The sequence below is a fragment of the Phodopus roborovskii genome, unplaced genomic scaffold, assembly GCF_943737965.1.
Source record: "Phodopus roborovskii unplaced genomic scaffold, PHOROB, whole genome shotgun sequence".
NCBI lineage: Eukaryota > Metazoa > Chordata > Mammalia > Rodentia > Cricetidae > Phodopus > Phodopus roborovskii.
The window spans coordinates 16,053,164-16,080,861 of record NW_026126459.1 but is presented as its reverse complement, the minus strand read 5'-3'; the positions used below and the strand labels follow the sequence as shown (position 1 = coordinate 16,080,861).

The 27,698-nt window shown below is 38.0% G+C and overlaps 1 protein-coding gene across 2 annotated transcripts in view; it reads right to left on the bottom strand.

Moving 5' to 3' along the window:
* Positions 1–27,698, bottom strand: part of Cntn1 (contactin 1) — a 258,096-nt gene that overhangs the window by 14,014 nt on the left and 216,384 nt on the right. For both annotated transcript variants that reach the window (XM_051189700.1, XM_051189701.1), the window contains exons 20-23: positions 24,147–24,250; positions 13,668–13,854; positions 11,266–11,378; positions 9,746–9,902 (exon numbers count right to left, since the gene is read on the bottom strand). In XM_051189700.1, the coding sequence (XP_051045657.1) occupies positions 9,746–9,902; positions 11,266–11,378; positions 13,668–13,854; positions 24,147–24,250 (561 nt within the window). The remainder of the gene's footprint in view (positions 1–9,745; positions 9,903–11,265; positions 11,379–13,667; positions 13,855–24,146; positions 24,251–27,698) is intronic.

Below are 27,698 nucleotides of genomic sequence, written 5' to 3'. Positions count from 1 at the left end.
GGAATGTTCACTTGTCAAAACAAGTTTTACTGTCCTCAGATGATAATAAGCTGTGCTCATTTTGAGATATCATGGAAATGTAATCTGATGGGTGTAGGGACAGATTTGTGACTCAGTCTTGAATATCAGGGGAGAGGTTTTCAGAAGGACTTTTAGGAAATGTTCTTCAAGATGGAATGTTAATAAACAATATTTGGGCATTTATTAGCATCTTCATATGAGAGATAATTCCTGACATCTCTGAAGCCTCCACAAACCAGGGACAGGGCAATCTGGGTGGAGCTGAGGATTTGGAAGTGGGAGAAGAGGGTAAAACCCACTCTAAGTTTTTGAGACACTGATCCTATCAGGATAAATCCCATCTATTTCAAGCCTATGCCAAGTATTCTACAGGACACAGATGCTTCTCAGATATTTTTCTGTAGTTAGAAGTAATGAGTCTGTACTTTGCCTTGTTTGTTATATTAACAACACCATCTGACAACTTTGGGTATCTAACAAACATCTGCCACCTCAATTTCTGTACTTTAATTTCACAAAGCAAAAAAAAATAAAGTTATATAACTATGTAGTTGGCTCTCTGATGAACTTTGGTTTCCCAGTTTACATGATAGCCCTATCTTCATCTACCTGACTGTGGCGTGTAATAAGAACACTGGGTCATAGCGTGACTCCTGATTACCTCCTGTCATGTATTTTCAGAAGACAGATCTGTCTTAGGGAATGTTTCTACTGGTCAGTTCAGTAGATGAGTCTGCTAGTTTACATGCATTCCAAAATCAGACATTTTTAATTCACACTTCTCATCAAATCATCAGAATACACTCATTGGGTCTTCTTCTGAGCACACCATTAATATAATGGTTTCTAATCTCTACTGATCCCACACTCATCAAAATTGCATTTATTTTTTGCTCTGACCATCACCATTGGGCTTCTGTTTCCAGAGATACACAAATATTTTTACCCATGTCATGCTCAAAGACTAGCTGAAAAATATCTTTTGCAAAATATATATGTCTTAGCATGTTAATTCTCATGGTTAATTGTTTTTAAAGGCATCACCTTATATTTGGAATATCACCCAAAACATAGTCAAATCCTGCAAAGTCCAGATGACACAGTGCCTCCTGCTTTCCATAGCTCATTTGGCTGACCTCCCCATGGCTTGTCTGCAGCTACAGGCTTCTTTGTACATCCACACTTCCTCTCATCTCAAGGCTTTATGATTGTCTTGGTTACATAAATGGATGTAACTTCCCACTCCTTTCCATGTCCCTTCCAGCTGTATCTTGGAACAAGTCTCTCCTGTCACTCTTACTGAAAACAGTTGCCACTCCCTTACCCTTCTACACTCATCATCTAACACCATGTCATATAATTGATATATTTACTGAAAGACTTTGGAATAAAAACTTACTAGATTTGCTTAGAAAAAATGTTTGCCTTCACCATAAAATAATATTGGGTCTTCTTAAATTGCAATTGACTATTGTGTTGTTGTTGTGCCTCCAAAATCCATTTGTCAAAGTTTTAATCTCCAGTACCTCAGAATATGACTATTTTCACTGCAGGTTCTTTAAAGACATAAACTCATTGAAATTTAAGTCATTAGAATGAATCCTTATCTAATAAAACTCGAGTCAATGTAAGAGATGTACATCTACATGCAAGGAAGGCCTTGTGAATAGGCAGGATGGAACATCCCTGAGGAGAGAGACTTCAGGAGAAAACATTCCTGGATCCCCCTCATCTTGGGCTTCTAGCCTCTAGATTAGAAACGAGAAAAAACACCTCCTATTTTTAAAACTATCTATCTCATGTCCCTTTCCTATAATAACCCTGGAAATGAATAGATTTCCAAAACACCAGATTGAAATATAGTTTTTCTGAGGAGATTCTGGTCTTTCAGAGTTACAGCTTTGAATACAGAAAGTCAATTAGTGTTTTATAAAACACAACTTAGAAAAGATAGCAAACACCCTTATATAACAGCCAAGGAAAGAGAACATGGCTAGCACCAGGGGTTTCTTCCAACTGTTCCTAAGGTCCCCTGAGAGAAAGTACTGTTTGGAGCTTGGTACTATTCATTCTCTCTGTGGGAGTTTGTGCCTTTCCAAACACTTCTTTAGCATCTCTGATTTTGAACATTAAATCAATGATATTATTTTGTGACATTGTTTATGTTCAACATTTAATATTTTTAATTTTTAAATTTCAACATTTAGTATTTTTAAAATTCTGGGGAGAAGTCCTCACTTAATATAAGGATCACATCATCAACTGATACCTGTAACCAACTATAAGTTTGCTATAAATACTCTGAAAATTTTACAGCCTTAGCTTATTAATAAGCATAACATTTTAAAGAGTTATTAATATACATCACAGAAAAGAGCACGAATAGAATTTCAGAGAAATACAGTTATTAATAGCTACAGAGGTGACAACATGAACTGCTTCCACACAAGGACATCAATCCCATGGAGTTCAACTCTAACTTCATGGCACAAAGAAATCCCTAAGTGGTGGTGTTTGTGTGGGCTGTTGACACCTTAAATCTAGATGAGATACTAAAAGAGCCAACTGAGGGCTATGAGCATGATAGGTTATATTTGAGGAAGATGTGCTATGTGTTGCTTGGAGTGGATGTCCTGTGGTACACTATGAAGTTCCTAGAGTTGGTAGTCTTTTCCCCATTGTGTTGCTGAGACTAGGAGATGCAGATATAACATTGCTGGTTACTACTTTGTTACCTTGTGAAAAGTCTGTTAACTAATTATTCACTGTGTGACCATGACCTCTACCCAGTGATTCACCAAACACTATGATTTTTAGCTTCATAGTAAATAGTCTTCCCATTAAAAATTCAAAACCAAAACTAACCAACAACAACAAAAAATAGCTACTGAAAAGTAACATTCACTTCAGTAGTAAAAAAAATTATGAATTAGTATTTTCTTAACTAACTATGAATTTAAATATATGGCAAATGCTAGAAAATATCTTTAATGGTAAAATGCCTTCATCGTCTTTTGTTTTATTTACCAATTGCCCAAGTCTGTGCTCTGCCTTTGAAAGGCCATAATCATATCACTTCAGTACCTGGAGGTTTTCTGTTCTGTAATTGTAATGGTGCAGTTGAGACCATCTAAGGACAGGCAGTGAATCTGGAAGGATTTGGGTGTTATGAGTAGGGTTTTCCCTGCCAGCCTGGTCTCACAGCCATGCCAGTCCCAAATAACACACAGAGATTTTGTATTAGATATAATCCTGTTGGCCTGTTACAAGTTTCTTATCGGCTAGCTCTGTCTTAAATATTAACCCATTTCTATTAATCTAAGTTTCCACATGATCTTATCTTACCGGAGAGAGAGAGTCTGGCATACTACCCTGTAGGTTCTCCATCTTGAATCTCCTCCCTACTACTTCTGCAATCCTCCTTGTCTCCTAGTCCTGCCTATCTTGCTTTTCTATTGGCCAACAGTGCTTTATTCATTAACCAATACGAGAAACATATTTACAGATTGACATCTCCCATCAGTTAGAGCATGGGGTGAATATATCCCAAAAATATTTATAAGACGTACTCAACAAAGAAGCAGGAGGTGGGGGTGGGGCGAGGGATTGGTGCTCTGTAGGCTAAAACCACTGGCATGTCTAATGGCTGCTTCTAAACTGTGTGAATTGGCACTTGATTCTCCTCCTGGTAAGTGAAAGTTCCAATAAAAGTCTTCAAGGAGAATTAGATGGAATAGGGCATGGCAGGACACTGAGATGGATTCCAATCTATTCTGATCATTTGCCCTCCTTTACCTCTACCTTTACCCCACATGTCTCTGAAACCAAATGATACAAAAGTCCAGGTTCTTCTGCCAGTCTCCTGGTCATGATGGACTTTTCCCACCCTTCCCTCTCCTGCCATGCCCATTCCCTCTTTTGTGTTCATTTCCATTAAGTCTCAGAATAAACTCTGATTCTTAGAGTCTGGGTCTGACCTTCCTTCCAAAGCCAGCATTACCTCTTTTACACATCAACAACCAGTTTTATCCTGTAATTTTTATTGAATTTGCTAATTGGTTAGTTTATTACTTTTCTCCTTAGCTTCAGAAAGGCTTGCAACATCACAAATAATATAAAGGAAGAGTGTCCAACACATTAAATGCACTCAGTTACTGATTGATTTATTAGTTAAATCATCTCACTATAGAACCAAAACAGTACGGGAGTCTGCCAGAAGGCTTTTGTTTCCTAAGGGCCATTCCAGAGACTTAGGTTGTACTCCATAAATAAAAACTTTTAAATAAACACATCTTGAAGTATTATTTTTAATCTAACTTCCTGTTCTTACAATACATTTCTTTAAGGAAATTTTCATCAGAGTCCTGGCTAAAGCCTAAGTAAATATACCAAAGAAAATACTGAGACTTACTCTGTGACCTTTCTTGCAGCTGATGAAAATCTTAGTGGTAACTCAGGAAAACTCTGTCTGTGGCCTGAGGAATCCATAAGATGTGCTGCTAGATAGAACTAGTTCAAAACTTCTCAAATACAAGCTAAACTATGAACCTTCTGGGGCTGAGGAAATTGGCAGGGCCATACCACATTGGTCATTAAGTGTGGTTGTGAACTGTCTCTTGAAATCTATTCTAGTTGTTTTATTCTATCATTTCTCCCCTATTTTTATGCTTGTTACACACATCCAGGAGTTCATTACAAGGCTTTTCCAGAGGAAAATTCTTTGAGATATTATTGATGGCTTAGTGGTAATGAAGGGGATCCTATCTCAGAGTCAATTTAAATGGAAACCAGTTTTCAACCAAAAAACACATAGGCTATATTAATCTTATCAGATTCCCATTTAGCTCCCTCAAATATGGATACTAAATATTTGATTATTTCAAAATGTTGATATATATATATATATAAAATATTCCAGAATATATATTTATATTTTCCAGAGTATACACATACACGTGTGTGTGTGTGTGTGTGTGTGTGTGTGTGTGTGTATTTCCTGGAATTATTTCTGATTGGGCCTAATTATAAATAAAATTTATGAAATTATGTCAATGGATTTTCAAGAAAGTCCTTAGGATGGATATAACACTAACCAACTATTCTAATAGCAGTAAACATTCACAAAGCTGTAGTTTTTGTAGTAATTGCACTGCATAGCATTCTGCAATTAAGAAAACAGATAAAGTCAATTTAGACCTAGCATGTACATTACTCTTTCCCTCTACCTATAACACATCATACATAAGTAGAAGCTCAGAAAAATCTGGGGTTTTGAGAATCCTTATATTGCTGGGTATGGTGATATACAGTGGGAGATGGAGACAGGAAAGTTGAAGTTCAAGTTCCCTATAGTTACATAATAAGTTCAAGGACAGCCTGGGTTACAAGATAATCTGTCTAAAAAGAAATAAGAAGAAAAGCAAAAAAGATAGTAAAAAGAACAAATAAGTCAACAAAACCCTTAAAATACCCATATGAGATGTATCTGCAAAAGTGCATGATGTACATGCCTTTAATCTCAGTTCTTGGGAGGCAGAGACATGAGGATCTCTGAAACTGAGATCAATCTTCTATAATGAGTGATGGGCCAGCCAGAGCTACACAGCAAGACTTGTATCAATAGTAAAAGGTGAATGTAATAATATTGATTTCAAGTTTAATATATGAATCAAGTTTCCACCTTGCTCTCATCTTTGATCTATTTATACTGTATTATGTAGATACTGGGAAGGAAAGCATGAAAATGAAGTGGTTAAACATTCAACATTCTTGCACAGTGCTCTCTTTTTTTCTCTTCTATTGTTCAGGGGAGAGCAAAGACAAAGCACATTTTTCATTTCAGTATAAAGCCAGTGGCTTTGGACATAGAGTTTAACTTAATAGCTTAGAGTTACCTAACATAATATATTATAAAATATTAAATGCTTACGTCATTTCTAGTAACATTGAGATTTATTACCAATAATTAGCTTTCTGATTTATTAGAAGACATAAAGTAACAAAATGAATATACAGTACTTTTTAAATCAGAAGGAAATAGTGCCCCACTCTTTCAAATTAAAGCTTAGACTTCACCACACTTCTTTCTGGTCCAGACAACATCAGCTTTTTATCATTATGTGGTTATAAACTATAAACTTATAATTTATCTCCTTAAATTATACAGCTTTAACTGCTCTCTCTCTCTCTCTCTCTCTCTCTCTCTCTCTCTCTCTCTCTCAAGAATCCACAATATGATTTTCCAAGTGAGAAAATCTGATCCTGTTTTCCCTACATTAAAGCTTTCAAATGTTACTTCTCACCCTTGGGAAGAAGTTCAGACTAAAATGTCCCTGAAAGACATCTTGTTTGGGCTGAGATAGTCTGTTTAAAACTAAAACTGAAAACCAAGGCTTAAAATATGCAGCTCCCACATAACTCATTTTATAGATGGCTCTCTGTGGACCATAGCGCATCACTGTTAACCAATAATTTAATATTGCCAGCAGATATAAAACCATATACATTACCATACTAACTTTAATATGTATAATATTGTAGCTTTCTGTAATTTTAACTTAACTTATAATGAAGTATAGCAGTGACAGACAGTCAAGACAGTGTAGAGTTTATTGGATGTACCAAACTTTTGATGAAACTATCATAGTATTCTGCTTGCCTTAAGCCATACTGGAAACATTTAATGAGGAATAATTCATCACAGCAGAAGACGATGTTCAGGTCAAGGAGAAGTAGAGTTATGTATTGCATTTCTAATAAAAAATTTAAGATATTCCTAACATACAGTCTTAACCTCTATATGAATTAAGTTTGTGGAACTACACATTGCAGAATACAAAGTGCATGTCTTTCAGGGAAATGTGCTCATGTCAAGAGAACTAAACAATATCCTTAGGGTACCCAGAGCTCTTTTTCTATGTAAAAATCATTCATTAATGAAACAGGTATTTATTAAAATTCTGTTATATGCCATCCTTTCTTCTGGATATTAAAAATCCAATGAGCAAATGAGGCAATCAAGCCTTACTCCCATGAACTTAGATTCAAAACAGGATGATAGAGGCATTAAACATGCATAAATTAATAAACAGAATAACTTTAAATTGTCATAAATGTTACAAAGAAATTACTGTATGTGATCAATCTGTGAGGAAGAATTAGTCTAAGCAGGGAACTGGATAAATTTTGTGAATATAGAAGGCTGTTCTGAAGCACTCACATCTGAACATAAACAAAAAAGACAGAAATGAACCAGCCATTCCAGAGCAAAAAATCTCCAGGCAGAGACAGGGAACACAAATGCCTCAAGGTAGACATAACATCACTGGATCCAAAAGATGAAATTAATGGGAAGAGTGACTGGCAGCAAAGACTATGTAGGACACTGGGAATCTTGGTAAAAATTTTAGATGCTTGTTCAATGGGACTCGAGAGCAAAGCTACATGATTTGATAATGTCTCAAAAGACCCCCTCATTTTTGCAGAGAGAATGTTGTGTTGCCTAGTTCACTTGATACATGTTGGAGTCATCTAAAATGGAGAGACCTCAATTAAGAAAGTGCCTCAATAAAATTGGGCTGCAGGCAAGCCTGTCGGGCATTTTCTTAATTAATGGTTGACTGGTGGAGGTCACAGCCATTGTGGGTGCTGCTATCCCTGGACTGGTGGTAGACTTTCAGGATAGCAGGACATGGGGAGAAAGCCTAAAAGAAGTACTCCTCCATGGTCTCTGAATCAGCTCCTCCCTCCAGATGCATTCCCTGTTTGAGTTCCTGCCATGGCTTCCTTTGATGATGAACAGTGATATGGAAGTGTAAGCCAAATAAATCATTACATCCCCAACATGCTTTAGTCATGGTGTTTCACCACAGCAATAGGAACCCTGATAAAACAAACAGCTAAAAGGCACAATGACTGAAGTAAATTCCTCAGGGATAGTAAGTGGATAGGAGGTACACAAACCTTAGCAGGTTGTGTGGACATGAACTGTGCCTGCCTCACTATCAGCATTTCGTAATAGTCCAATTGAGGGACAACACAAGCTTGTAGACATTACTATCAGGAAATACATTAAATCCCAGCCTGAAGACTTCTGAGAAAAAAAATGAAACAAAAGACAGTTTTAATGTTCTTTAAATTTGCAAGGAAGCCTAGAAATGACATATGCTTGTATAGATCTTGCTCACAACAAATGATGTTAACTTATAAGCTTGTTTATATGTAAATGTTAATAAGAAAATTCTGGAGTAATGCTATTTCTCAAACATCTCCCACTTCAATGTATTAATTCCATAATGTTTTTGTACAATTGTGATTAGACTAAAATAAGTAACTTGAGGTTCTGAAAAGAGAAGCTGACAAATGTAATGGAGGGAAATATTCTAGACTTGTCTGCAGTTTCTACAAATGAAGGATGTGTGTGTAGACTGGATTGTTGTAATTGTCACTGTAGTGTGTGTAAATTAATTCTACTTCCTCCTAAGAGCCAACTGCCAAACGATTATCAAATTTTAAGTAATTATTAGTTCACCATCATGAAAAGTGAAATTGCATAAAATATATTAGTTATATTAAAAAGAGTAAAGCAAAGGTAGCAAATATACTCAAAATATATTGCTGCCTAATTATTTTACTATAGTTTAATATTACCGATATCTTGAGATTATACCATATTCATGGATGATAGGATACTATTAATTTGTAATGCTGTAATACCAGGCAAAGTCTTTGCTTAAACATTTGGTGAAATCACATTGAAGCCTGAGGTCAAAGGTGAAGCTATTTACACCACAGAGAGGTGACAACACTACCAAGCAGGCTATTCCCCCTGGAAAGTCACAAGTTGAGCATTTGCCTACTCATCACTAGTGGCCACCTGCTGTCATCACTTGGCCACATGCATAGTTACAGGGTCTAAACACAAACACCTGGTTTGAAACCATGAAGCAGGTTCTACTTCCCCAGGGAACAAATAAAAGTTCATCATTAAAGGAACAAATGTGATGCTGCTTGCTGTTAAAGCTCAGAATTAGAAAACTATTTTAAAGTCATGTGACGTCACCTTCATTTATCAAGTACACAAAAAGAAAGAACCACCGTGCCACGATGCAGGGAAAAACTCCCATTACAGTTATAGGAAAGGAACACGTACTTTCAAAGAGGCTTGACAATAAAGAAGCAAAATTCCAATTAATTATTTAAATTCACCTGCACAAAGACACAGTAAAAATCATAAAAATTTATTATTATCTATGAAAAACATAAAATGGTAGAAGCCTTTTATATACATGTTTGAAATAATGTTATGTCTATATTTTTTCTTTTAATACCTTATATTTTAAATGTGTTATTCATTTTAAGATGATTTTATAAAAATGTATTCAAATTGAAAACACAATATTTACATAAGGTAGAGATCACAATCCAGTAAACACCTCTAGCATCTTCCATCATGCATGTTGGGTTCTGAGACACATTCATCTTACACACTTTTAATGGTGCTTTAACATCTAAATCAAAACTGAGAGGTACTGAATTATGAATTTACTTTGTCCATTCCTAAGAAACAGACCATCAATTTCTGTGGCATGCTTGATATCTGAATTCATGTAGGGAATTGCTGATGTTGTGAATGCCAGTTCTACCTTCACTCCCGAGAAGCCAGGCATAGGGCATAGACACTCACAGGTAACATAACAGAAACAGTTCTTAAATGATGACTTACCTGAAATTTTAACTTGAGATACTACTCCATCTCCCCCATCACTGTGTGCTCGAACCTCAACCACATACTCTCCGTCTCTGGGGATTGGGACTTCTATGGAGTGTTTATGGGTTGAGAACAACTTTCCATCATGCTGTCCATCAGGTCTGTAGAGTATCTACAGAGTCCCAAATTATGAATAGTTAATGAAGTCATATTCTGAGCCAATGCCTAGTATTGACATCAGCACACAATGCTTACTCATTGATTCATAAAAAGAAGTACATTAAAACTTTGAGGGATCATTCACACTGATTCCATTCCCTGAGAACTAGGTCCTGCTGTTCTGGGATTTTTTCAAAAGCATGTGCCAGAACCTCAAGTGCTTTTTGTTGTTAACTTGCTTACTTTTGTTTGTTTTGAAATGACTAGAAACATATGACGAAAAAGATACATCTTTTTTTTTCTGGAAAATATAAAATGAAAGCTTGACACATTTTTAAAGTGGTCTAACAGAGGTTTTAAGCCTTTTCCATATTATTCCTACAGCTTACATAGCTAATGCAATAGCATGGATTGTTGAGAATCCATGGCAATAACCCTTTCCTTTTAGTTTACAGTGAGGGAGGAAGGCAATACTATACTTGGTGCTCCCCAACAAATAAAAATGAACCCATTCTGTCTCCTGTCTAAGTAATGTTTACTCTGACAGCTCCAATTTTAAATGGGATATTATATTTGTTTTGCTCACTTGCCATTGAATTTTCTTAAAATCCATTAAATATGTTTTCTTTTTTATACATTATTATTATTATTATTATTATTATTATTATTATTATTATTTTACATGTTGATCCCAGTTCCCTCTCCCACCCTCCCTCCCTCTTACCCTCTCTCCTCTTTCACATGCACCCTGACCACCCTCCACTCCCCTCCCCTACCCCAATTCCACATGTAGGGCAATGCCATCCAGGTGGGGTCATGTAAATCTGTCAAGTCATTTGAAGTAGGGACCAGGACTTCTCTCCTGTCTCTAGGATAAGAGAGTATCCGTCCATGGGGGATGTGTCCACAAGGTCCTTTTGTGCACCAGGAATTCATCCTGGTTCCACTGTCTGAGGTCCCTTAGACTGCTCAGTCCTTCTAGCTGAGACCCATATTCAGGGGGGCCTGGATTCCCAGCTATCAGTCTGGGGGCCTGTTAGCTCCTCCTTGTTCAGGTCAGCTGTCTCTCTGCATTTCTGCAACCTAGTCTTGTCCTCTCCCTCAGTGTTTAATTATGGGAGTTTGCTTCAGTTTCCAACAGGTACTAGATGAGGGCTCCACGATGGTGGATAAGTTAGTTGTTAATGTCACTATCCGGGAAGGGCATTTATGGTAGCCTTTCCTTATCTAGAGATTTTTCATGAGATTCTGTCTTGACTTTGCTGTATATATAGAATGAGACAGCCAAAAGGATTTTCCTGATAGCTGAAGCCACACACATCAATGTCAACATTAATAAATTTATATGAAGAGGAGACTAGGCACTTCTTATTTACCTTGTATCCTGTCACTGTAGATTCATTTGAGAGGGCAACAACATGATCCCATGTGATTATATAGCGAGAGCCAGACCTCACCGAGCTGATGATCCGGGGTGGTTGGCTGGGGGCTGTGGGAAGAACAGGTAATGAGTGGTCACTGGATTAAATCTTGCTTCTGCAAACTATATCACATGTGGGACTGTGGTGCTGAAGAGAATACTGTGAACAACAGGATCCAATCTGAGGATCATTTCATATATACAACATGGGACTGTATGTTTGAGAGTTCACTTAATTCTTCCATTGTGAGGCAAGAAATAAAATTGTCTTTATTCTCGTCTCATTTGATTTCTTTTTCTTCCAGTCTGTTCAGACTGTTGCAGTCAAGGTCACCAATCTTGACTAAATCTAATGTATTTCTTAAAGTTTTCTCTGACTTTTCAGAGTTGATGTTTTGGTTTGTTTGTTTGTTTGTTTTTTTGGGAGAGGGTTTCTCTGTGACTTTGGAGACTGTCCTGGAACTAGCTGTTGTAGACCAGGCTGGCCTCAAACTCACAGAGATCCATCTGCCTCTGCCTCCCGAGAGCTGGGGTTTTCTAGATCACTCATTCTTTTCATAAACCCCTTGTGTGTTATAGGGACTTCTCTGTCTCTTTGTTGTTTACTCTGCCCATTGATCACTGCGAGCTAACACTGTGCTTTCTGTTCAACTTCCAAGTGCTGAAAGGGCTTCAGATTTGATCTTCTATACACATCTGTGTTTTACCTGTAAAACTTCTCATGCACTTATATACTCCAAGTCAGTCTATAGCCCTAATCTATCTGTTGTCCTCTAAATGTTTGTTGAACTTTCTGTCTATACTGAATGTCCAATGTTCAAATATAATAAGGATGAATTATATTTGAGGTTGTGTAACCTCAAGTCTGCCTCTTAGGAATATATCCTATCTTTTGAAAAGTGCACAAGCCTGCGACTAGTTTCTTAAGGGTATTTGTTTTTTTCTTCCATTTGTTGCTAACCCTCAAGTTAGCAATATGTTCAGCCAACTCTAAATGGGGACTCTCTCTACAGTAGCCCTTCATACTAGGTGCCAATGGTTCTTTTCTCAATTCTGGAATGGCTCTTCTGCTTTTACTCTAACTGTCACTGTCCTTTATGTGCATGGGAGTCAGAATGATGGTTTCAAATAGCATTATTTAGGTATCTTTCTGACTTAGAAAAACAGATTATTATCACAGAAATACCCCAACTTTTAATGATGTCTTACAAAGTACCTCACATTTTTAGTTCAGTAAACTTCTACCTCAGAGCCATTTTTGGTCCGATTGGTGTTTCTGAAATTAAATATTTCAAATTCTGTGTGCTTATTTCTCCCAAATAGTCCTCTCTCAGCTTGTTACAAAATGGGTTCTTCTTATTTTTTTATCATATATATTCTAGGTTTCAGGGCATTGTTCCAAAGTCCTTCTAGCCATGCTATCAGATTTGGCTCCCACACAAACCATTTTCAATTTTATCAGTTCACTTATTCTATTGTCTGGAGACATAGTTTTTGAACAGTTTTATCTTAAGTTTTAAGGTTTGGTGTGGTCTCCTCTGCATCCTGTCTATGTAGAACCATTCTGGACATAACATGTTTGTAATAAGAGAATAGGATGGACAACAACAATAAATAATATTCCATTTGCAAAGTAAAAAAAAATCAAGATTTAAGGAAGAAAGCTAATTGTCTGCTGTCAAAGGTTTAATGAAAGCACAGTAAAACTCAAAACCATGTCTGGCACCATCTGACTCTGTGAGTATCCTAGGAGATATGCTGCTTAGTGATTTCCACAAAGTTGCAAACCCTAATGGTAATCAGTCTTAGAGATACTTGTGACTGTCTCTGCAATTCTGCATAAAATTGTTCCTTTGTATACATATTTAGCTGGGCTCCAGGAGAATGCCAAAGTGAACCTGGATGGATAAACTTGTCATGTGAACAAAGAGAACAGAGAGCAGTCACCATGGTGTTAGGCAGTTTAGCTTCTCTCTATGTTACACAATGATGATCTATGAATAAAGCATAAGAAAATGAACACAGCTGTGCTTTTAGTATGCTATCAATGCAGCTGCATAGAATTTTAAATTAATAAATATAGAGGGTAGACTAGCTGATTTTCTAATGGTCTGTAGTTTGAGGGGGGTCTTGCTAAAGTTACTGGGAAGTAGAATAAAAACTTCAAAGTTCCCCCTTGTCGACAATAGCTATGAATGCTGGAAGAGATTCTATGGCAGGATGAAGGGAGTGGCACTGAAAACCAAAAGTGTATAATCAGCTGGGTAGAACATTCTTTTCACATTTACCTATGATCAGGGTCTCATTTTAATCAAGTGGGAGCACTGAGTGTGTCTAAAGTCAAGTTAAGATACTCACGGGCTTTTCTGGTGAAGGCCTCGATCACATCACTTGAAGGTCCACACCCGGCACTGTTGCAAGCTCCCACTTCAATGAAGTACTGGGTATCGGGCAGAAGGTTCTCCAGCCTGGCTGAATATTCCTGGCTGGTGACTTGAACTCGGTGAGCAGCTGCTTCTTTGTCATGCGCAGCCCAGTACCGAATCTGCAAATATCCAAGAGGAGTGATGTTTTGTTGTGATTGAGTTGTTGGTGTGAAAAGTTCATTCCTTGGGCCTTGTTTCATTGGTAGGGTGTTGCCATATTTCAATGCCACATAATGGCATATTTACCCTCCTATTGGCCTGTGCATAGTGAGATCTAACCAAAAGTAGTGCAATTAAATGAAATCTACACTCCACTGACCATAGTGGCACTGTGTTGATGAGAGAGATAGAGAAGGTTGAGAAGATTTGCTTTCAAAATATGAAAGTAATCTTCCTGGAAATACCTGTGACAATAATTTCATTCTTAATTTTTTGTTGTATGTCTGCTTATGTGGTTTCAATTCATTATGAGATTTCAATAGTTTGGCAGAAATATAGTAGCTTGACAAAAATCTCATTGTTGGGTCTAAAATGCACTGGCAAATGACTTTCTCCTAACAAAATCCTTTCAGATGTAAGTATGTATGCTGTATTATGTATCTATGTATAGATATATTAGCTATTACTTTCACTCCTTTAAAACAAGGAAAAAAATATACCTAATAGTCATTTGTGTGTGTGTGTGTGTTTGTGTGTGTTTGAATGTGGGTGTGCATGCTCATATATGACAGTATAATATGGGTTATATGTAGAAATCCAAGGACAACTTGTAGAAATTTTCTCTGTCATTCTATCTTGTTGGCTCATTGAACTCAGAGTACCATGCTTTGTGTAAAATATTTAATTATTTGGTAAGTTATAGAAGTTACCACCAATCAAGGTATTTTAAAAAATATTTCCATGTTATTATTAGAATTGTTACTTTTGTCTCAAAGCTTAATACAAGTTATAAATTTGAATTTGATTCTTAAAGACAGTGGGTAATAAATCAATAATTATATCCAAAATACATATAAAAATTAACATTGTAAGTGTATTTGAATTTTGCATGTTTAGATACACTGCTTAATACAATAGGAATTTATTTTCAAAAACCAGTCAAAATGCCCCGATAAAATCACCTAATCTTAATATGATATTAAGTTTCTCACTTATGTTAGTACACAAGCACACACATGACCATTACAAAATGGAACTCAGTGAGCCTAGTCTACTTGGTACATTGTAAAGTTTATATGTCAGATGTGTGGGTTTCCAAAAGCAGGAAAAATGCTCATTGTTTATTGGTTTCTTTTGTGTTACTTTTATTTCTAATGGTCATTTTGATGCTGTCAATACCATACTTTTGGATGGTCTTGACGGAATCACTGGCATTTCTGTCATCTCAAGACAAAGCAAGTGAAAAATGCAGACAGCCCGACAGCCTGGTTTCTGTTGACAGGTGTCTGGATAGGGCAGGACCCTCTTGGGAAGTCCCCAGTTGCACAGGGGATCACATTCACTTAAGTGTGTGGAAAATGGCCTCTAACTGCATGGGACAAGACATGAGGCCTTTGCCTTGCTAACCAGAGAAGAAATACAATGAACATTCACATTCATAGAAATTCCAGGCACTTCATTAACAGTGTCCACATCTTCTAAACAAACTTAGAATGGTAGAACACATGGAGGCCAACTGCAGTCAAAACCAATGACTTTAAGATTCCTGCATCTTGCTATCTATATGTATTGAATAACAAAGTCATAACGCATCATTTCATAGTAGTGCTTACATCCACTTCAAAGAGAAGTTTATAGATCATTCTGAATTTATGTCATCTTGACATAAGCTAGAGCCATCTGGGAGGAGTGAGCCGCAAATGCCCCAACCTTGAAATTGTCAAAAATATAATAAACATTTTTTTTTAAAAAATATGACATTATCATTTTCACCTGAACTAGTTGTTAGTTGTAAAGTTAGAATTCACGTTCAAATAGAAGAGAGACTTGGGATTCTTGATCTTGGGCTAAGCTCATGTGTATAAAACATTAAACTGATTCACAAGAAAACTGTTCAGTATAAAGGACATAAAGTATAAAGGCAGGTCAGTCAGCACAAATGTAACAATTGGGGTTACTTTCCAGGAAGTTCACTGCAGAAGATGCATGAATCAGTAGGAATTGATTTTCTCCAGCAGTAGAGGAAGTACACAATAAATAAGATATTCTCACATTATTAATAAGTAATATGTTTTTTCATGTGCATATGTATGCAGGTGCTTTCTTTTGTGTGGGGGGCACATGTACACATATGTGTGGATATGTGAGGATAACCTCAGGTATCTTTTTTAATGAGCTGCACAGACACACATACACACACACACACACACACACCACTACTTGAAGCTTGCCAAGTAGGCTACATGGGCTGGCCAGTGAGCCTCCTGGCTCACTGTTTATACAGCTCTGAGATAACAAGCACATACTGCTACAACTGTCATTTTTGTTGCATTGTTTCTGAGGATAAAACTCAGACCCTATTGTTGTAATTTAAGAAAAGCAGCATAGGAGAGAAAGATGCCATGTGACAGGGTTTAATTAGGGGAAAGGATCATAAAAACGGGAAAGGGGAGAGGAAAGACTGGCATCCAGGGACAGGAGCAGCAGGAGAGAGGAAAGAGGGGCAGAAAAAGAGTGAAGGAGAGAGAGAGAGAGAGAGAGAGAGAGAGAGAGAGAGAGAGAGAGAGAGAGAGAGAGAGAGAGGGATGGGAGGTGCTTAGGGTCATTTTAAAAGGGAACATAGGGAATATGCACAGGTAGTGCTCTTAATGGCTTCAGCTGAGGGAGTATCCTGTCAGAACCCCAAGCACAGGCCAGTACAGATGCCTGAATACTAACACTCATACAGGCAAACACTTTATTGGCTGAGCCATCTCCCCAAAGCCATAAATTCACCTGTATATTCTAGAACAACATACCCTACATTTACTTCTCTAGCTTTAATGTTGTAGCATTGATCTATTTCTCTATTTGTTACTAAAGTATCCAAAGGACCCTTGCCTATTGTTAGCTTATATAATTATGGAATAGCACACTCTTTGCTCTGCATTCTTCCTAGATTGTAAACTCTGTAAGGGCAGATATATGCTATTCTTGGACCCTTTCATTCACTGGACATGTACTTATTAAATTTCCATTGTCTTCCAGGCATTGTGTCATGGAGAACCAATCAAATGTGTTCTTGACCTCCATAATTTTGCTTAAAACTAAATAAAAGGATGATTTAAAACATTAATATATATAAATATTATTAATATATATATTAATATAATATATAATTATATATATTATATATTAATATATAATATAATATTATATATTAATATATATAATAGAGATTTAAATGTTTAATTTGGCTCCAAAAAATGAACTTTCCTTAAAGGATTTGAAAGCCAAGAGAAAGGAGTCTAAGCCTTAGACTTACTAATGAATAATTATACTTAGAATGTGTTTATGTGCCCTAACAGTATCTCTTTTGTTCTGGTCCTGTTGCTTCCCACAGACCTTTGACATCATTTTCTGTAGAACATCAGGCTATGGTAAGAGGTGCTCCTCATAATGAAATGCTCAACATTCTAGGTTACTTTAAAACTTTGGCCTATTTCATTATTTACTATCTGTTTGTTTTATATCATACTTCTGAATTAATTCTTTGCTTAAATCAGGAGCTTTATACAAAACTAACCCTATTTTCAGTGACTATTCCTCTAATAAAATTTAATGCTCTATGTAAAATTAAGTATGGAACTTTAAATAAAATACATGACAAACTAACAGGAAAATCTCAGTCTTAGCAAAAGATACAACTGTAAATTATCCAGATGCAATGGTAGTGCAAACTTTAGAACATTCTATGACAATTAATAATGTCAATCATTAAAATGAGTGTTTGTAAGCCTATTGGGAGTCCTTCAAACTCCCCTTTCATTGACCTGGAGGGATAACCCAAGGATTAAGATCACTGGCTGCACTTGTAGGGGACCTGAGTTCAGCCCCCAATATCCACATGGTGGTTTACAACAGTCTGCAAGTTCATTTTCAGGGTGATATGATGCCCCTTTCTGACTCAGTGGGCACTGCCCACAAGTGGTACACAGTTACACATTCAGGAAAAACACTCATACACAGAACATAAACAGGATAAACAATTTTTTCTTCTTGGCCTTTGGGGAAGACATCAAGCTATTCTGAGCAGGCTGCAGAATAGCATCCAGTGAATGTCAGACAGCATGTCCCTCTGCTTCTACCTACAGTAATCAGTTTGTCCAGTGTGAAACTCGCTCAGTAGGGGCTGGCAGTGGGTTTAAGGTGGTATCTATGGGGCACCATCAATCAGCATGAAGAGTGCTGGAGTGACTGACCTTCTCTCCAAAGCAGAGCCATGCAGAGCCACAGATACCTTAGAAGTCTCTAGGTTATACTTCTGGCTGTCCACAGTGGCTGCCATTAATACAGAACACACCCTCTGTCTAACAATAACTTAGTCATTTCTTCCCAACCATTCCCTAGAACAATGTTAAAATAAGTTAACAAAAACCAATAAAAGTCCACCTTTCCCCACACCTTCATGTCAGAGATGCTAAGACGGGCACTTTCTCAAAAGGAAGACATCTGAGCCCTACCTTAAGATTGGTACATGCTGCAGAGAGCGAGGAGTAATAAGAAAATGGGGGACAAGACCAGGCTACAGAAACCCACAGAGACAGCTGATCTGAACAAGGGAAAGCTAATGGACTCCCACACTGATAGCTGGGAAATCAGCATTGGACCGACTCAGACCCCCTGAACATGGGTCTCAGTTAGAAGGCCTGGGCAATCTAAGGGACCTCTGACAGAGGAACCAGGATGTATCCCTGGTGCACAAAAGGACTTTGGGAGCACATTCCCCATGGAGGGATGCTCCCTTAACCTAGAGGCAGGAGGGAGGGCCTAGTCCCTACTCCAAATGATTTGACAGATTTTGTTGATCCCTCCTGGAAGGCATCACCCTCCCTGTGGCGTGTGTGTGTGTGTGTGGGGGGGAATGGGATAGAAGGGTGGTCTGGGGGCATGGGAGGAAGGGAGGGAGAAAGTAAGGGAGGAAAGAAAGGGAACTGGGATTGATATGTACAATACGAAAAAAAAAAAAAAAAAAGATTGGTACATGCTCATCTAACATTTTTTCCCTGCAACATCCTGTGGCCTGCATTATAAATCCTCTATGATGACTGTATCTATAGCAACCCAGCTCATAATAGTTTTGCAATCATAGCCTATTTGGCTTTTTTTTCATTAAATTATTTCAGCAACTGTTCTTCCACTGAGTGAACAAAGTAAATGTTTTATGGACTCTTGAGTAAGACCTCAATGTTGTTAAACATTACTGATGAGCAGATCTTCAGGGGATCACCCACATCACAGGGAAGCTGTAGGTTATTAGTGGAAGTGGAGGCTCTTTCATCAAGACAAGCGGGAGTGACTTTAAATTTTTCAAAACACATTTTAAAACACACACACACACACACACACACACACACACACACACACACACACTAATTTTTAGACTCAGCAGCCTGTAGTACTATTTTGTTATAACCAAGGAGTTAACCTTAAATTGGATGTAAGCATGCAAAATGCAGGATTTCCTAACCACTATATTTTATTTCACATTTTTAATATAATGCTTTTGCATTTGTGGCTTTATAACTCAGATGCATCATATATTTTAGGGAAGGGAAGGAACTGTTTTTCATGACCATCTATGCTACACTGGCTTCTCACATATTTTAAAATCAAAACATAATCATATCATAGTCAGCCTTCCTTACCCATATATTCACAGGAATATTTTCTTACAGAAGAAATAAATAGTATTTATTTTTCTTGCTTTTCTCCTTTAAGTTTCTGTGCTTGTCTATTTGACAGTTAAGTTTCTGAATGAGAGGCTAAAAGGGTTTTTTAAGAAAGGACAAATAGATAATACAACAAGGACATCTGTTCACCTATGCTCACAGCAGCCAGAACCTGGAAGCAACCTAAATGCCCCTCAACTGAAGAAGGGATGGAGAAAATGTGGTACATTTACACAATGGAGTACTACTCAGCAGGGGAAAAAAAAACCAGTGGAATCTTAAAATTCACAGGCAAATGGATGGAACTGAAAGACACTATCCTGAATGAGGGAACCCAGTCACAAAAAGACAAACAGGGGATGTACTTACTCATATATGGATTTTAGACATAGAGCAAAGGATTACCAGCCTACAATCCACACCACCAGAAAAGCTAGAGAACAAGGAGGACCATTAAGAGAGACATACATGTTCCCCCTGGAGAAGGGGAAAGGGACAAGAGGGAGTTAGGCTTAAGAAGAGGGGAGAGGTGGGCATGAGGGAGCAGGAAGTTTGAGTCAGGGAAAGAATAGAGGAGAACAAGAAAAGAGATACTATAATAAATGGAGACAATATAGGTTCTAAGATAAATCTGGTACAAGGATTTATCTAAGCAATCTAAGCAACAATGAAGAGGCTACCTTAAATGACCTTCCCAGATAATGAGATTGATGATCACTTTATATGCCATCCTAAAGCCATCATCTAGTAGCTGATGGAAGCAGAAGCAGACACCTACAGCTAAACACTGAGCCAAACCCTGGGAACCCAGTTGCAGAGAGGGAGGAGTGATAAGCAAAGGGATAAAGACCAGGCTGGAGAAACCCACAGAAACTGCTGAACTGAACAAGGGGGAACTCATGGACACCAGACTGATAGCTGGGAAACCAGTATAGGACCTACCCAGAGTCCCTAAATGTGGTGTTAGTTGGGAGGACTGGGCAGTCTATGGGGCCTCTAGTAGTGGATCAATATTTATCCCTAGTATAAGAATGGATTTTGGGAGCCCATTCCTTATAGAGGGATACTCTCTTAGCCTAGACACATGGGAGAGGGCCTGGGCCCTGCTCCAAATGATATGACAGACTTTGAAGACTCCCCATGGAAGGTTTCACCCTCTCTGGGGAACAGAAGGGGGATGGGATGGGAGTTGGTGGAGGAACAGGGGAGGACGGGAGGGTGCAGAAACTGGGATTGACATGTAAAACAAGATTGTTTCAAATTTTATTTATATATATTAGCTTCATTCTCAGATTTACTTCAAGCTTTGTAAATCATCTGTTCTCAGGACAGTCAAGACCCAGATTAAAACCTGGCTGTGGAAATTATCAGTCAGACATGTGGTGTGCAAATTCAATAGAATGAACTTTATTATATATTCAATGGAAACTCAGTAAATATTTACATCTTTGCATCTATGGACATCCTCCTCCTCCCTTTTCTCCTCCTGTTCTTCTTACTCCCCTACCTCCTCATCATCACCATTACCACCACCACCACCATCATGATCACAGTTACTTCTAAATATCCATAATACAGAACAGGGAAAAGGCCATATGATCTAATGAGGCAAGTGTGACTTCCTCAACTTTAGAGATGAGGAAACTGATAAAGTTCATGTGCTTTTTACCCCCAACTTGCTGAGGGATAGACATGGTATATATGGAGCCAAGTTTGCTCTATAGCATAGTTCATAACTTTATACAACGCCATGCTCCAAAGAGCCAGATGTCTGGAAGACTAATCCATAGCAGGGCACATGCTCTGCTCTCTTCAAGTTATCTTCTGAGAAATCCTTATTTGCTAAAAGTCAGTTTTTGACTCTACAAATACTTAGTTGAGATAAACGTATCAGTCTAAAAGCTTATATTCTTATTATTTTCTGGTTGAATGATTGGTATTGCGCCATAGCTTTCCATCTTTTTTTTTCTACCATATTGGTTTGAAATATGTACAGCAAAGGTAATATATAATTCTATAGCATGTTCTTTATAACATTTTTTTTAACTTGTACAAGTGCTTGGCCCTCACATGTGTGTTTGTATTACATGCATGTCTAGTCCCAACAGAGGCCAGCAGAGAGCACCAGAAACCCTGCAACAAGAAAAAACAGTTCTATGCCAACACATGGATGCTGAGAAAGGAACCTGGTCCCCTGGAGGAGCAGCCACTGCTTTTAACCACTGAGCCATCTCCCTAGACCTCTAACTAGTATGCTCTTAATAGAGTAAAAAAGTGCATTTAATGCATTGACTCAGTGACATAGAGCATATATTTTTATTTTTATTAGAGACAAATTATATAAAGGACAAAAAAATAACATTGTAGCCCCAAACTTGATTTTTTTTTGTAGTAATTATTAAATACTAGTGTGCTTTCCCAAAGGCACAAGGCTTACTGACAGAGTTTTACAGAATCTGGTCTTTCCTTGCATCTGCTTAATGTGATTCAGGGTTGCTCATTCACATAACACTGGACACTTTTGGTGTGTTCTTATCATTTCCAACCTCCTTAATCCAAGCCCTTGCCAAAACACCTAGAGATGTACCCAAATCATGACCTGTGGTGAGACAATCCCATATTGCTACTCTGAGCATTTCTGCTTAAAGGCTTTGGTTCCTTTTGTGGCCAGATCTCAGAACTCTCCCCCCCCCCCCCCCAGAGAACCAATCTGTAACACTGCATTTAACTGTACCTTCTTACGCCTATCAGAACTTGTGATGGTTGTTGGTGACTTAATGCGACAGGAATTAGAATTAGATGGGAATGAATCCCTGGGTTTGTCTATCATGGATTTTCTATACTGGGTTAAGATGTATGGAAATTCATCTTTAATGTCGGCAGTATTAGAATGTAGGAGTGGAAGCTCCAAGGATGCACCAGCTCAACCTCTCTATGCTCAATGAGCTGAGTGGAAGCTGTTCTCAGCAATTGGATCCCACTGTCGGTTTTCAGAGAACAACCTTCTGTCCTAGCATCAGTCTCATTGGCTCAAGAAGTACTTTGCAGGTTACAGAAAGAGAAATGCAGATACTAACCCAGCCACAAAACCATTCACCTACAATCTGTCTTGCCCACAGGATTTGCTGGGGCAATGGTGGCACAAAACATGTGGGAGTGGACAACTAATGTCTCATTTAACTTGAGGCCCATGCCACAAGAGGAGCCCGCCTCCCTTTTACTGCCTGGATGGCTAGGAACCTGGGACTGGATAGCCCAGAGACAGTGTAGAATCAAACACAACTGGGGGAAAAACTCAGCGAAATGATTCCTAATGATGCTCTTCTATACTGGTAGATCAGTGCCTTGTTCAGTCATCATCAGAGAGGCTTCTTCTGGAAGCAGATGGGAGTGGGCGGGTACTGACTCATGGCCTGACATGTGAATAAAAAGTCAAAATTGGAGGTCTTCATTGGTTTCGTCCCCTATGAGATTGGGAAAACTCATTGAAGAGGGGGAGAAAAAACTGTAGGAGGCAGAGGGGATGGAGGATACCAGAACATGGCCCACAGATCAACTAAGCAAGAATCACATGAGCTCACAGAGACTGAAAAGAGAAACATGGGGCCTGCAGGGGTCTACACCAGGTCCTCATGAGTATATTTTATGGTTGTTATCTTGGTGCTCTTATGAGACTCCTGGAAGTGGGAGTGGGTGTGTCTCTGACTCTTTTGCCTGCTCTTGAGACTCTTTTCTCCTATTTTATTGCTTTGTTCAACTTCTATATGAGGGCTTTCATCTTGTCTCATTGTATCTTGTTTTGTCCTCTCCAGATGTTGTCTCTTGGAGACCTGCTCTTTTATGAGGATGAAACAGAAGGGGAATAGATATGGGGGGAGAAGGGAGGAGGAAGATAGGAGGTGTTGAGGGAGGGGAAACTATGGTGTATATTACAAGAATATGACATGTAAGGTTTGGGTGTGTCTCAGTGGTAGAGTGCTTGCCTAGTACATGGATGTACTAGGTTTGACCTGCAGCAAGGGAGACAGGATGAGTTTTTATTTTAGCCTAGTCATTGTGTCCGCAGAGGTCTCTCTATATATATATCCCTCCTAGAGAGGCCAGGTAGAAACTTCTATGTTAGTCAGTTTGTTTTTGTTGTTGTTGTTGTTGCTTATTTGTTTGTTTTGTTCAAAACAGGGTTTCTCTTTGTAGCCCTGGCTGTCCTGTAATTCACTCTGTTGACCAAGCTGTCCTAAAAATCAGAGACTTCTTCTGCTTCTCAAGTTCTAGGATAAAAGGCATGTGCCACCACCCCAGGCTGCTACAAAATTTTTAAATGAGAGATAATATCTGTATGTATTTATTGTGACCATGATGTTCAGTAAATACATATATCAGATCATCTTCCAAATAGATACCCAAATCACTCAACAGAAAAGAAGAAGGTGTTCAATACCAAATTAACCACTGGTATACCAACATTGAAGACTAAGCATATTATAAAATGCACATATTTATAAATAAACACATATGTTTTGATTAAAACAAACTTAACTCACCTGATAGCTTTCCACAATTTTCTCTAGAACATGCTTCCAATGAACAGATATCTCAGAAGAGGACAGCACTTTCACTCCTACTTCTGTGGGGGCTTCACTGGGAGCTAAAATTGGATGAGACTGTTACTTTTCAGCCAGAAGTTTACATAAAAAATTCAAATAGTTCTTGAAGCTTACACTAAAGTTCAAATAAAGTTCTTTTGTATAGGAATGAATTAGAACCATAACTTATGTAAACAGTTTTAATAATCTTCCTATTTATCTGTCACTGTGCACATGCATATTCATATACATGGATGTTGACACATGCACACGCACACACACACACACACACACACACACACACACACACACACACCCTCACATACACAGACACACAGGCACATAGACACAGTACACACAGACAGACAAATATCCATGTACACATGTGCACTCACACCACACAAGACACATGTACCCATGTACTCAAAGCACACACACAACATGTGTACACACATAAATACACACTACACACATACACACACACGTGCACTTTAACAAAACAGGAAACTTCAGGGGGTCTCAGGTCTCAGAATGTTCATAAGCAGTTATTATACATTTAAAAACACTCCAAACTGGTATATTCCATATAGTTTTTTGATACAAATTAAATTTAGTTACATAATTCAACAGTTTTACTTGCCAGAAAATGGGGAAATTGGTACTTAGTATGAACAGGCATTTATGAAAATTAATTTTCTTATTGCTATCTATATAAATTACCAGTACAGAGAACTATTAATAAAATTTCCCTCTCATGTTCAAGCTATAAAGCAGTTCAACATCCTCAAAACAAGTTGTAAGTTGTAACATTCCTGTCTGGTGTCTGGAGAGGTTTTCCATGCCTAATCTTTCAACTGGCCATCAAATCAAATATGTATCAATGGCTTCTTCCCCTCAAAAAAAAAAAAAAAAAAAAAAAAAAAAAAAAACAGCTCCTTGTTGAAATTTACACAAAGAACCACAGAATCCTTAAAGCAGGGGTCATCAAATTTTATTGTCTTTCATTACAAAGACATAATCCTATTTAATTTTAAGAAATGTCCCACGTGTGAACAGCTACCCATCCTAGTTAAGGTAAACAAATAGTGCCACGACTGATGTCTTAGCAGAAGAAGACTGACAACCTACACAAGCTGCAACACATGCAGGTTTTATGAGGCTCTTGAAATAGTCAAGAAGGAAATATGATTAAATACAAACACCCAGGACTGAATATATGAGAAGCATGGCTGGTGCCTAAACACTGACTTTAGCATTGAAAAAATTAGTAGATCAAAGTGAATACTGCATGGAAAAATAATTGGTATAGTTCTAACTTGTATTTTCTCGGTGAGATCAAGTCCTGTTTCAGTCCCCAGCTGACAACACACAAAAGGAATAAAATATGCCACTAGGAGTGCTTATTGTCTGGTTTTGAATTTAAATAATTGTTTTTACCTTTTATTATTTGGAGGTATTTAGTTTGCCAGGTTGAGATAAACTATCCAGCTGACTTCTTCTTATATCTGTGTTTTAATGTAATATTTATATGTAAAAGAGCATGCTCATTTTAAAGGTATCATAAGATAATTTGAAATACATTATAGTTTTTAGAAATATGGAAACTAATAAGGAATTATATTATGAATTCCCAATGACTTCTAAGAAACAGCTCTACATTTATTTTTGAGTAACATATTGCCAGGATGGTGGTGCATACTTATGATTTCAGAAGGCTGAGGTAAAAGGATTTCTGAGAGTTTAAGGCCAGCCTGGGTTGCATAGAAAATGAGACTTTGTCCCAAAACAGCAAGATAACATGTAAATCAGCCAAACTAGAATATTGGATTATGTTCTCTAAAAGAACGAAAGAGAACTGTGAAATACTTTAATTTTTTAATTCGTCTTTTTGGGTTACTCCTAAGTGCATCAAGAGATACCTAGCCAAGAGTATTTGCATTAAGACACAAAGCATGAAGTCTTCTTTTCCTTTCCATCCATCTATTATTGACAGAGTACATATGAATTAGGAGACATAATAGGGATGTCTTACTTTTTACATGTGTGATGCTCGAGCACCTGTGTGTGTGTGTGTGTGTGTGTGTGTGTGTGTGTGTGTGTGTGTGTGTGTGTAAGCCAGAGCTCAATGACAGATGTCTTCTTCTATATTTTCCAACCTTTTATTTGGGACAGTCTCTCACTGAGCATGAAGTACACTGATTAGACTGGAGTAGCTGATATCAAACTGTCTTAGCACAGGAATTATAAACACGTATCACTAATACATCTTTTTCTCACAAAGGTGCTGGAAACCTGAACTCTGGTCCTTGTAGGAAGCCCTTGGGCAGGAAAGTCCTCTCCCTGAGTGTATCATATCTCTTGTGTTGTGTGCACAGGTAGGTGCATATAAATATGTATGTGTGAGCATGTGTGAATAAGATTATCCTCAGATATATTACTCAACTCCTTCTCCACCTTGTTCAGACAGGATCAGTGGACCTGGAGCCCACTTATTTGGCTAGTCTTGCTAGCCAGTGAACATCCTGGGTCTTGTTGTCTCTACCGCCCTGGCATGGAGGTCAAAGATACACTATAGCACCTCACTTTTCCTAAGTGCTGGAATCTAGTCTAAGGTCTTCATGCTTGCACAGTAAGTGCAGCAAAGAGCTTCACAGTTTATATGGGGAATCACAGAAAGCAACCTTAAACTGGCTCTGTTTGCATTTATGTAGAGTCCTGGACAAATATACTTTGTTTACCTAATATTCTCAGAAAACAAAGAGCTGTGATAGTGTTGCTGCCCCATCCTCAAATGGCTTACAAAACATGGCTCTCTCTTCTTTTAATTAATGTATTTTCTTCTTTCATATATTACATCCCCATGATATTTTCCTGCCCTTTTCTCTTCCCAGTCCCTCTCCCTCAATTCTTCCCCTCTTCCCAGATCTACTTTTCTGTCTCCTTTCAGAAAAGAGCAGGTCTCCCACGGACAGTTTTTATCTTTTAAAGGAAAATTTCACCTGGATGAGGGAGGTTGTTCAGTTAGCTGTTAAGAGCCTGACCTGCAAACATGAGACGCCTAGCTTGAGCCCCAGACTACATGGAGAAAAGCAAAATGCTAAGTATTGTGGTACATGCTTGTGGCTCCTTGCTTGGAGACAAAGATGGGCAGATCCCTGGGGCTCTTGGTTAGCCAGCCCAGCCAACCTGTAGTTTTCAGAGCAGGGAGCCCTGCCTCAAAAGGAAAAAAACAAAACAAAACAAAACACAAAATTCAAGATGGGTGTTACATGAGGAAAAACACCAGAAGTTTCCCCCATGACCTCCACATGTACAAACCAATACACCCACACATACATTATCATGTGCAACACACACACACACACACACACACACACACACACACATTCTAGTATTTAACTGTAATAACAAGATGTACATAAATGCTACCATTAGACAAAATTCAAGTTAAAATTCCAGACAATTTTACAAAGACTACATGTAGTATATTTTTGACTAATACAAATTTTA